We start from the raw sequence: 12,945 nt of genomic DNA on the forward strand, positions 1-12,945 counted from the left end.
ATGAGTCCTAAACCTGACAGCTATGGACACATTTTTTTTTCAAGTTTGGTGAGTCTACTGGCGGGAATACCTTTGGCGCAGGAACTACACCGCTTTGTCCATTATGTATTGAATGCAGCTAGTTACTGCAGTGCTGCTCCCACTTCGGAGGCTAACCCTTACAGTACGATGTAAGGTGTGTTGTTTGCCAGTTACAGTTAAGCATATGAAACACAGAGAGGAAATGCACCAACCAGAAATGCTACTGACTATACTGGGAAGTCATAAATGCAGGTATTAGAAGCTGAGACTTTCGCCAATATTTTCCAGTCAGGAAAATATCGGAGCCCAATCATGCACCACGTCACGGTCACTCAGCACGGCAGAGGGACCTAACCGCTGCTCTAACTATGGTGTGAACACGGTCTGGGGGTGATATAATTCAGCTCACAGCGAAGCTTCCACACAAAAGTCCAGCATGAATACTGTGGTAGTACAATGTGAATGAGGCCAGGCTGTGAGCCACACCTATGCCAGACCATGTGATGGAGGTTACCATGGTAACCTCCATCACATGGTCTGGCATAGATGTGGCTCACAGCCTGGCCTCATTCACATTGTACTACCACAGTATTCATGCTGGACTTTTGTGTGGAAGCTTCGCTGTGAGCTGAATTATATCACCCCCAGACCGTGTTCACACCATAGTTAGAGCAGCGGTTAGGACCCTCTGCCATGCTGAGTGACCGTGACGTGGTGCATGATTGGGCTCCGATATTTTCCTGACTGGAAAATATTGGCGAAAGTCTCAGCTTCTAATACCTGCATTTATGACTTCCCAGTATAGTCAGTAGCATTTCTGGTTGGTGCATTTCCTCTCTGTGTTTCATATGTTTATTTGCTACATTCTGTGTAGTTTGCTTCTTGTGGTGCATGTGGACCGCGTCGACATCCTCCATTGTATGCATATTTTGCTGGGGTTAGTCGATTACTGCGGTCCACATGCGGTCGGGCTGCTCCCCCTATAAAAGACACGCCACAGTGTCAGGGGCTGAGCAGCTCCTCCAGAATTGCCACTTCATTTCTGTGTTTCTGTCCAATTACAGTTAAGGACTAGAGTAATGGGAGCAGCGTTGATGTTCTGAGGAGTCTTGCTGTCTGGTCTTCAAGCCCTTAAAAGGGTTTTCCAAGATTTTACTACTGATGACCTTCTAGTTAAGTCATCAGTATCTGATTGGTGGGGGTCCGATCAGCTGTTTGAGAAGACAGCGGTGGTCCTGCTGCTTACCAAGGACAGCTCCATGCATTGTATTGCCGCTGTCCTTAGTATCTCGCTCAGCCCCATTCACTTGAATAGGGCTGAGCTGCGCCTAGGCCATATGACCGATTAACGTGTCCTCACTGGCCTAGGAAAAGTTGAGAGAAGGCTGTGGCGCTACTGTGAGCATTGCTGCCTTCTCAAACAGCTGATTGGCAAGGGTCCTTGTTGTCAGACGTCCACTGATCTGATACTAATGACCTATCCAGAGGATAGGTCATCAGTATTAAAATCTCAGAAAACCACTTTAATTCTAGCTTGATTGGCGTCCCCCCGGTGCCTCCAAGTCTCACAGTCTCCGTTTCCTTTGTCTCCCTGCTCATGCATTGTGCAGGTGTCCTGTGCCCAGCTTCATGACTGCACTGCGCATGCTCGGGGAGTACACCTTGCTGCTTTGCGCAGTAGGCAGTGTTACAGGCAGCGATGCATCTAATCAGTTGGAGTAGACATTTAGTTACCAATCGAGCTGAAAGACAGAGGGTTTGAAGTTTATCCTTTACATAATTCTGAAACTAACAGTTTATACAGAGGCATCTTTAGGAGTCTATTCCTTGTCTGTATAACACGATGCTGGTGGTTTAGGGGCAACTCACAGGCTTATAACCCTATTTTCTGTTAAAATTATAACTTTTATTAGAACTTTTTAAAGTGTAAACCTGCAGAATCCTCACTCCTAAACTATGAGGCCACCAAAAACTGGGAACCAACTATTGTGGCCCTGACATATCTCCCTGATTCTACACTATCCATGTAGAGTAACCACCAGTATGTATATAAGTGCATCTAAAATTTGCTTGTTGGACTTCTGTACTTAAATTGAAACAAGGGGTATACTGGTTCTCTCATAAACCAGTCCTGTTAATTTTATTTGGTGGTTTTTACAGGTTTCCTTTAGCCCTTAAAAGGGTTGTGTCACTTCAGAAAGTGGCATTTATCATGTAGAGAAAGATAATACAAGCCACTTACTAATGTATTGGGATTTGTCCATATTGCTTCTTTCGCTGGCTGGATTCATTTTTCCATTACATTGTACACTGTTCATTTCCATGGTTAAGACAACTCTGCGATCCATCAGTGGTGACAGGCAGTAAAGGTCAGTTCACAGTGTTCGCCAGTGAACACATGCGGGCTGCCATCTTTAGTAAGGGAAGACTCACCCGTCCGGCGATGCACAGGTAAGCCCTTACACGCCGGACGGGTGAGTCTTACCTTACTAAAGATGGCAGCCCGCATGTGTTCGCTGGCGAACACTGCAAACTGACCGTCACTGGGTGGCCGTGCTTGCACACTATAAGAAAAAATTCCGGCATCTTTGGTGGCCGAGACCGTGGGAGCTCACATAGGCTGGTGCTTTTTCCCATAGTGTGAAAGCACGACCACCACTGCTGGAGTGCAGGATGGTCGTAACCATTGAAACGAGCAGTGTATAATGTGATGGAAAAAAGAATGCAGCCAGTGAAGGAAGCAATATGGGCAATCACAATGCATTAGTAAGTGCCTAGTATTAACGTTCTCTAAATGATAAATGTGATTTGCTTAAGTGACACAACCTGTTTAAAAAAAGATTGTCCTGTGCCAGTGTGATGGCAGTCTGGTAGCCTGACATGTAGAAAAGAGGTATTAGTACTTATCTTTGGGGTGAGAAATATAAATGCATGAAAACAGTAACTGCCGTTTGGGTGATGTTTTTTTTTTTTTTTTACCTAAGTTATTGTTCTTTGAAGATCAGTCTTTCATCGATCTTAGGACCAAAGGCTTTGTTGCATTAGTGTCTGTAGAAAAAAAGCTGATGCCTTCAAAGTACTAATGAAAAAATTTATGCCACAAGTAATAAAAGTCACTTTAAAATAAAAGTCACTTTAAAGAAATCCTTGAGACATACCGTACCTAGTACTTTGTTTTCATCAGTGAGAACACTGCCTCTGAATGTTAATGGTGATGAGAACCATGGTGTGTGATATATATATATATATATATATATATATATATATATATAAAAACAAAAGGCTCCTGGGCAGCACCACCAACCAAAAGTGCAGGACTGAGTGCCAGCGGTTGAGGTGGTGGTCCTACCACCTATACATCCAATAAAAATACGATTACCACGGCACTTCCATAAAGTGACATGTGCTTTATTCACCTCACTTCACAGCACTGCTTGAAAAAGGTTCCATGGAGTGAACCGAAACGTTGCGCTTTATTGGTGAATAAAGCATTTATCACTTTATGGAAGTGCCACGGTATTCGTATTTTTATTTTATATATATATATACAGTCATGTGAAAAAATTAGGACACCCTTTGAAAGCATGTGGTTTTTTGTAACATTTTTAATAAATGGTTATTTCATCTCCGTTTCAACAATACAGAGAGATTAAAGTAATCCAACTAAACAAAGAAAACTGAAGAAAAGTCTTTTCAAGATCTTCTGTAAATGTCATTCTACAAAAATGCCTATTCTAACTGAGGAAAAAGATAGGACACCCTCACATGTATTCCCTCTTAAATTGGCTCAGATCTCACACAGGTATATCACACCAGGTGCACATAAATTAGTAGATCGTTACTCTGCATGTTGAATGAGGCTTGCCCTATTTAAACCTCAGACATTTAGTTTGGTGTGCTCCTGACTGTTGAAGTGAGAGTGAGCACCATGGTGAGAGCAAAAGAGCTGTCAGAGGACTTCAGAAAAAAGATTGTAGCAGCCTATGAGTCTGGGAAGGGATTTAAAAAGATCTCAAAAGATTTTGAAATCAGCCATTCCACTGTCCGGAAGATAGTCTACAAGTGGAGGGCTTTCAAAACAACTGCCAACATGCCCAGGACTGGTCGCCCCAGCAAGTTCACCCCAAGAGCAGACCGCAAGATGCTAAAAGAGGTCTCCAAAAACCCTAAAGTGTCATCTCGAGAACTACAGCAGGCTCTGGCTACTGTTGATGTAGAAGTACATGCCTCTACAATCAGAAAGAGACTGTACAAGTTTAACTTGCATGGGAGGTGTGCAAGGAGGAAACCTTTGCTTTCCAAGAAAAACATCGAGGCCAGACTGACATTTGCCAGAGATAAAGTTGACAAAGACCAGGACTTCTGGAATAATGTTCTTTGGACAGATGAGTCCAAAATTGAATTATTTGGACACAACAGCAGAGGACATGTTTGGCGTAAACCAAACACAGCATTCCAAGAAAAGAACCTCATACCAACTGTGAAGCATGGAGGTGGAAGTGTCATGGTTTGGGGCTGCTTTGCTGCAGCAGGACCTGGTCAGCTCACCATCATAGAATCCACGATGAATTCTACTGTGTATCAGAAGGTGCTTGAAGAACATGTGAGACCATCAGTTAGAAAATTAAAGCTGAAGCGGAACTGGACCATGCAACATGACAATGACCCAAAACATACTAGTAAATCAACCAAAGATTGGCTGAAAAAGAAGAAATGGAGAGTCCTGGAATGGCCAAGTCAAAGTCCAGATTTGAATCCCATTGAGATGCTGTGGGGTGACTTGAAAAGGGCTGTACGTGCAAGAAACCCCTCAAACATCTCACAGCTGAAAAAGTTCTGCATTGAGGAGTGGGGTAAAATTTCCTCAGACCGATGTCGAAGACTGGTAGATGGCTACAAGAACCGTCTCACTGCAGTTATTTCAGCCAAAGGAGGTAACACTCGCTATTAGGGGCAAGGGTGTCCTATCTTTTTCCTCAGTTAGAATAGGCATTTTTGTAGAATGACATTTACAGAAGATCTTGAAAAGACTTTTCTTCAGTTTTCTTTGTTTAGTCGGATTACTTTAATCTCTCTGTATTGTTGAAACGGAGATGAAATAACCATTTATTAAAAATGTTACAAAAAACCACATGCTTTCAAAGGGTGTCCTAATTTTTTCACATGACTGTATATGTATGTGTGTGTGTGTGGCAACATCTTCCTTACTACTATGCATGGAAAGATTTGCATTACATGAGCAGTCTAGAGCCCTGATCAGTGTAGATATGAACATATAACAAAATTATTGATTTGTACACTATTAATATTTACTTATGTAGTGCAGGAAAAAATGTCTTTCTGTGGTATACACTGTGAGCTAGAGATGTTACCTACCATAGAGAAGCCTGTCAGTCATACTGGAAGATAGGGAAATGTCTATATCTTATAGACATAATATGTCTTTTAATGCGTCTTTCTCCCTCTAGCAGCTCATTGCTCCTTCCCCTCCCCTCGACATAGAATTATGGGCTGCATATCATATGATCCTTAAGTAAGCTGACAGTGGGCCAGATGGCAGAAATATGCATTATTCTCTAATAAGATATGACACAATTTTTTTTTATTTTTATTAAATTTGCCTTTACTGTTGATTTATGCTGTTTGTTGAAATTACAGTGACCATTTAAAGGGGTTATGCCACGATTGATATAAAAAAAATGAGAATCGGATATCTTATAGTACATGACAATACCTTTCTGACAAAGCTAGAACCTGCCCTATACCTCACATGTGTCCAGAGATCTCCACATTCATTCCTCCACTTACTCTGCTAGATTATCTTCAGTCTGGCAGCTCAGAGGGTGTGTCCTTTATGCTGTATGACAGCTTCTAACAGAACATATGGCAGGTGGCAGTTGAAGATTTAAACTGACCACGTATGACCAGCTCAGTGAGACGGACAAAAAATATAAGGAAACGAGCAAACAGCAGGTGGCGCTACACAGATACATTTTATTGAATAACTTAGTGGCTATACAAAATTATTGATTGCATGCAATTACAAAAGTTTTTAGATTCAGGTGCTGGTTTAAAAAATGTAGACTATGTTTCCTGACACAACCCCTTTTTGTCTTCAGCCATATTGCTGGCAATATTATATAATTTTCATTCGCTTGTATGTATCTGAATATTGAAACATAATAAACACCAGTTTAAAGGGGTAGTCCGTGATTTTTCTGTTAATCGCCTATGGGCCAGGATAGGCTGCTGCTGCCTCTCGCACTGGAGGTCCTCTAACACAGAAGACCCTCTGCTCACTAGATATTGATGGGCTATCCTCGGAATAGGCCATCAGTAGTAAAAGCCTCTAACATGAAGATAAACCTATTTTCACTGCATTTTTTTGACCATAATCTATGATCTGATCTCCCGGTTTGCCTAGTAGACACAACAGGATATAATGCAATATTACAAATCTATTCATCACTAGAAAGAAAGCATATGTGAAAATAGGTGGTCTTTTTCTCTTATTGTCAAATTGTAACATGGATTTTTCTTCTTTCTAAAAGAATTTATATAGGTTTGAAGGGACTGGCTTTCCAACAATTCCACAGCTTATAGAAAATCACTATACTACAAAACAAGTGATAACTAAGAAATCTGGAGTGGTTCTGTTGAATCCCGTCGTTAAGGTATGTAGACGTTTTGCCATGCAATGTCATGTACATTGACTCCTCAAGTACATGTGCTTCGGTAAGGCCTCTTTCACACTTGCGTTGTCCGGATCCGTCATGTACTCCATTTGCCGGAAGTGCCCGCCGGATCCGTAACACCGCAAGTGAACTGAAAGCATTTGAAGACTGATCCGTCTTCAAAATGCGTTCAGTGTTACTATGGCACCCAGGACGCTATTAAGGTCCTGGCTGCCATAGTAGTAGTGGGGAGCGGGGGAGCAGTATACTTACCGTCCGTGCGGCTCCCGGGGCGCTCCAGAATGATGTCAGAGCACCCCATGCGCATGGATGACGTGATCCATGCGACACGTCATCCATGCACGTGGGGCGCCCTGACGTCACTCTGAAGCGCCCCAGGAGCCGCACGGATGGTAAGTATACTGCTCCCCCGCTCCCCACTACACTTTACCATGGCAAACAGGACTTTAGCGTCCCGGCAGCCATAGTAACCATTCAGAAAAAGCTAAACGTCAGATCCGGTAATGCGCCGAAACGACGTTTAGCTTAAGGCCGGATCCGGATTAATGCCTTTCAATGGGCATTAATTCCGGATCCGGCCTTGCGGCAAGTGTTCAGGATTTTTGACCGGAGCAAAAAGCGCAGCATGCTGCGGTATTTTCTCCGGCCAAAAAACGTTCCGGTCCAGAACTGAAGACATCCTGATGCATCCTGAACGGATTTCCCTCCATTCAGAATGCATTAGGATAATCCTGATCAGGATTCTTCCGGCATAGAGCCCCGACGACGGAACTCTATGCCGGAACAGAACAACGCAAGTGTGAAAGAGCCCTAAGGCTGTCAATAGGCAACGGTTTGTGGCCAAACATTTAAAGAATCTCACCAAACTTTAGCATTGCCCAAGCACCGTTTGGAGAGAGGAGAAGCTCTCATTTTAACAAGCTCTTTAGGTAATAAGAAGCAGATTAGTTACCTTTGGCAACTTCTTTGCTTTTCCTTTAAAAAACTTGTGGTAAATCCTGCTCTTTGGCATTGGGATGCATGAAATGTCAGTAAAGAGGCGTAATGGGCATTACAGAAATGTTAGCAGTGACATGCACCGTACTTAGGGTGGGTCTGTCACCTCAATATGCAACCCTATGTGAAGGCTTCATATTGCCGCCACAGGTCGGTACTACTAGGAGCTGAAATGGCAAAAAAGGCTTGTGCCATTTAGGTACTAGGAGTGGATAGGCCACCTTCACATAGGCGTTGTGAACTCCCGCAGTCTGTTGTGGCGGAGGAACCATGCACCACCAGATCCCCATTCACTGTATGCTTTCCAGCATGTATGCCGGCTTTTGGACGGACAGAAATGTCTGTGTGTAGTATTTTTTTGTCTGGCCGTAAGCCAGCATATATGGAACAGACTGCTGGAGTTCGCAGCTCATATGTGAACGTGGCCTTAAAAGCATGTATTCAGGCTGTATTCATGAGTCGAGATCTCCTCCAACCGTTCACACCATGCAGGGTGCTGAGTGACAGACGGCTGTCTACACAAGTACACAGAGGCTCTCTTCTCATAAAAACACTGGGCTCTGGTGGGTAGTTTCAGCGCAGTGTAGTAGCCAAATGCCACAACAATATTTTGTGCTGTTTTGGCTATTAGTGTTATAGATCTGTGGATTTTTAAAGGGTCACTGACTTTTCAAAAGACGTTTGGTATCGAGTTGTATCAAAAATTTTGATTGGTGGGGGTATAACTGCTCAGACCCCCATCAATCTCTAGCCTGCTCTCTCTCCTCGCTGCGTGAGACTGGTTCCACAGAAATCTATGGACCCATCTCAGATCCGTCTTCAGGAGAGAGAGCGCTATGTGCGTGCTTCTGTCCTCTAGGTCTGGGGATCGGTGGGAGTCTCAGCGCTCAGACCCCCACCGATCAAAACTTTTAATAGTGACCCTCTAGCTTCTAGTTTTTGCCAAGCCACACTTGTCTTTCATTTTAAGTCACTCATTTTTAGTGATCTTGATGCAGTGGATTTTTCTAAAACTAGATGCACCAATGTGCACCAGAAATGTGCCAGATTATGCCAATTTCCATTAAATGTTGGCAGATTTTACAAGGTGTAGGTACATTCAAGTTAGTAAATGTGTGTCAATAATATATATCAAACCAAAATTGATCATAACTGCGACTTAAACACTGGTTGGTATGGTGAAGAAAAACTCCCTACCCTGACATTTTCACTTGTGGTTTCCCATTTTTGAGCTTAAAAGGGTTTTTCAGGACTTTAATACTGATGACCTATTCTCTAGGTAGGGCATCAGTATCTGATCCGTGGGGGTCCTCCACCGAACAGCTGTTTGAGTAGACACAGACGCTCCTGTGACCGCTGTGGTCTTCTCGTTGCTCACCAAGCAAAGCGTCGTACATTGCATAGCGACTTTGCTTGGTATCTCGATCGGCACTATTCACTTCCATGCAGCTGTGGTGCTCCTAGGCTACGTGACTGATGAACCGGTCGTCACTGGCCCAGGAAAAGCTGATAGAAGGCTGCGGCACCCAGAGTGCCGGTGCCTTCTCGAACATCTGATCGGTGGGGGTCCCGGGTGTGGGACCCCCACGATCATATACTGATGACCTATTCTGAGGATAGGTCATCAATTATAAACTCCCAGAAAACCCCTTTAATCACTTCTTTTCATGCTGCTTTTTGGCTAAAAATGTATAGTGTATTACTTATTTGATTGACGCGTGTGCCATGCTTTGTTTTTCTTTTTTTCCATTATCTAGAAGTCGCGAGTTCTTTCTATTGTATTGCTTGGGAAGCGGGATAAGATTTGACGGTGCTTTTGTTTGTCTTGGCAATATGCACATTGTACCAATGTTGACTGCACCAGTATTTGCTGAGAGAAACTTTGTCACAAGATAATTTGTCATTTCCTTGATAGAACTGCTTCAGTAGTTATGTTCCTCTTGTTCTCCATCACTGCTATCAGTAGATCAGCATGTTATGACAAATGAGGCCTAAAAGTCTAGTTTTTATGACAGATGGTGTGCATTGATGATTTGATAACTATAAAGCAGTTAGATGCACTAGCAACTGGCTTGTTTTCGGGACATGAGGTTTCATTCCACGTATTTTTTCAAGCTTCTTAAAGAGAATACGTCACCAGTTTATTTTTCTGCAAATTAACCACTTCTTGATGCAATGATTTTTTGCTTTATCATTTTCTACTCCCTGCCTTTATTTATTTCATTCCTTATTACGTTTACATAGACATATGAGAGCTTTTTTCTTTTTGATGGAAATGTACTTTCTAATGGCACCATTTCATTAAAAAAAAAAGCTTTTTTTTTTTTTTACGGTGGTCCCTATGTGGTAAAATGGGCCTGTTCATTTTAATCTGCGGGTCAGTACTATGAGAGCAATACCACATTTGAATAACTTTGAAAAAGATGATTGTAACCGATCTCCTGGCACCCCGACCGGGTACCTCCGTAGATAAATGCTCCCAGTGCCTCCCGAGGACTCCAAGCACTCCGCTCGACACCGATACCACCACAGGAACCAGGAACAGGAACAGCTCTTACAAGAGCTAGGATTAATAGCCAGGGGAGTATACAAGTATAGCAATCCCCACACACATGAGACGAGGCTCTATGTTGAGTGTAAAACAGCAACTCTTTATTGGGGGCTACCCGCCTGTATTCATGCAGGTCCCCATCTGGTGGACACTCCCCTAGGGGACCAGATGGAAGACTGTGACACAGGACAGATATGCAGCAATTCAGGATACACAGACACAATACATCCCCACAATGCATCATGGTTTCCTCCTCTCTGCCCTGGAGACGTCCGAGGAGTAATTAAATTATCTCTCAGGACAAAGGGAAATCGCCAATACACATGTGGGGACAACAGGACAGAAATCACAATTTAAACAAACAATGTCACAACCCTTACAGTAAACACAGACATTTAACATATCCCCAGATAGCTCAAGTCTGAGTGCATATCATTAGGTGAATGGCACTCAGAATACACGAATACAATAAAATTAGCTATCTGGGTACCCTCACATAACATACAATACAATTCCAAAGACAGATGGTTCTGTCACACACCTCATAACCCCACATATCCCCATATGGCTTGGATCTGGGTGCTCAGATGCCACAAACACAGTCAAATCGCCATGGGGTTTAAGTTTTGCATGGGCTGATGAGAGGGACCATAATCCTGGGGCAAGAGGCTGGCAAACAGGCCCCTCCAAAACCCAGTGGCGAGGTTATTTTCGCCACAATGATTTATTTCTTCGCATCCGCCTATTCTGACCCCCATAGCTTTTTTATATATACACCTATGATGGTGTGCGGGCAGAGTGATCTGTAGTTTTATTGATAACGTTTTGGAGTTTGTGTGTGACTTTGATTACTTTTCATTGAATTTTTTATTTATTTTTTTGAAAGGTGAGTTTCTCAAAATATCAGGCAAATTGGCTGTTTAGATTTTTTTCAGTCAGGTCATAAATACTTTTATATTTTAATAGTTCAGGCATTTTGGGACACTGATACCAAAGATCTATATTTTAAGAATTAAATTTTTTTATGCTTTTAAAAACCTTATTTTACATTTTAGCATTTATTTTATAGTCCCTCTTGGCGGTTGTCCAATCACTTCTCCCATAGAGTGCAATAATTTACCATTGCAGCCAATGGAAGAGACTCCTCGTTATCTTATTATTATAGCCCTGCCACTGGCAGGGCTTGATAGGAACTTCGTTGTGGCAGGCCTCACAGAGCCTTCAGAAGAGCTTAGACTGCAATTGCGGCCTAACAGCTCCTGTAATCTCGTAAGTGTGCCATTCGGCCCCAGGAAAAGACTGCTCAGATATTGTGGTCAAAAATAACCACAGGATCTGAGAGGTTAAAAGTCTGTGATCGGAAGTAGCAGAGCAGCCAGAGAAAACCCATGCCAACACGCAGAGCTCCATGGATTTGTTGCCCTGGATCAGATTCAAACCCAAGAAAGGCAACAGAGTGACTGTTCTATAATCCTCAGCATCCTATAGGAAGCTTGGCCAGAGAATTACTAAGGAAATGTATCTTTGCAAATATATCAACCATGAATAATGCTGGATGTGTTGGAAGCTTGTAGCCACTTCAATTTATATATCTAATCATCTTTCCTAATGTAAAAGTTCACACGTAACCTATTTGGCCATTTCTTGGTCCCCCTAAACGGGAGACGGGCATAGATTCATACAGATGTCAGGTACAATGTGCCATTGTCTGATTTTTCCATTTTGCTTTTAATACAACTGAACTCTTCTTTTCTGTGGCAAAGTGTGACATTATTACTATGGAAATGAGAATCCCTTTAAAATATTATGTATACTTCCAAAACTTTTTAGATTGTATGACCTTCATTTGCATTTTTCCCTCAAACATGAGTTCAATTACGGAGAACTTGTGAAGCTGCTTCTAATAAGATGGACTCATTTGCATGCGCTTGTCAATAAGGCTTTAAGATTGAAAGCGCCTTGACAAAGTTGGTCACGTGGCGAGTAATCCCGCGCTCCCTCTAAATATGTGCAGAGCGAGTTGGGAAAATGTGTGCAATTAAGTAATCTCTCTGCAAACCTCTGCGCGATAGAAAATAACAGTTATCAGCAATAAAATTCTTGCACTGACTAACATCTACAGTAATTTGATTTTTGTTTAATTATATGAAGGGAAATTGCCAGGCTGTCTATTTTTGAAGGCTGCCAAAGTGCTAAATGCTTAATTAGGAAAAAAATGTTTACATGTGATTGATCTCTTATAATTTCCTCCCAAAATCAGAATCCTAAGTATCTCCATGGCAGACCGCTAAATAGCAAGGATGGTGAAAATGTATTATTAGTTTTTTATTATTAAAGGGACCTTATTGTAAAGTTCCTTACATGTTCTATCCTTGTCCTAATGTGGAATATAGCAATGTAGTATGGGAGGTAAAGTTTTTTTACAGCTAAATGAATGGTCCGTGTAAATATATATTTAATTCTATTAACTTTATTCCTGTAGGAGTAAATGTTTGGACAAAGTTTTCCTCCCTTCCCTGTCATTATCCGATCCACTACCTGACATACCGTAAGATTTCCCCCTGTGCCATATGGCTTAGTGGTAACTCATGGCTCACACACCTAAAGACTAAGGCTGTGTTCACACCTGCCTTATAGGCTCTATTAGGAGCCTCCGTCGCAGATTCCACACCAGACCAAAAA

At 42.4% G+C, this 12,945-nt stretch overlaps 1 protein-coding gene across 1 annotated transcript in view; it reads left to right on the forward strand.

Moving 5' to 3' along the window:
- The window catches only part of FER (FER tyrosine kinase), a 307,686-nt gene that overhangs the window by 170,406 nt on the left and 124,335 nt on the right, over positions 1-12,945 (forward strand). The window contains exon 14 of the mRNA XM_040421607.1: positions 6,573-6,695. Within this exon, the coding sequence (XP_040277541.1) occupies positions 6,573-6,695 (123 nt within the window). The remainder of the gene's footprint in view (positions 1-6,572; positions 6,696-12,945) is intronic.

Source organism: Bufo bufo, chromosome 2 (genome assembly GCF_905171765.1).
Source record: "Bufo bufo chromosome 2, aBufBuf1.1, whole genome shotgun sequence".
Taxonomy (NCBI): Eukaryota; Metazoa; Chordata; class Amphibia; order Anura; family Bufonidae; genus Bufo; species Bufo bufo.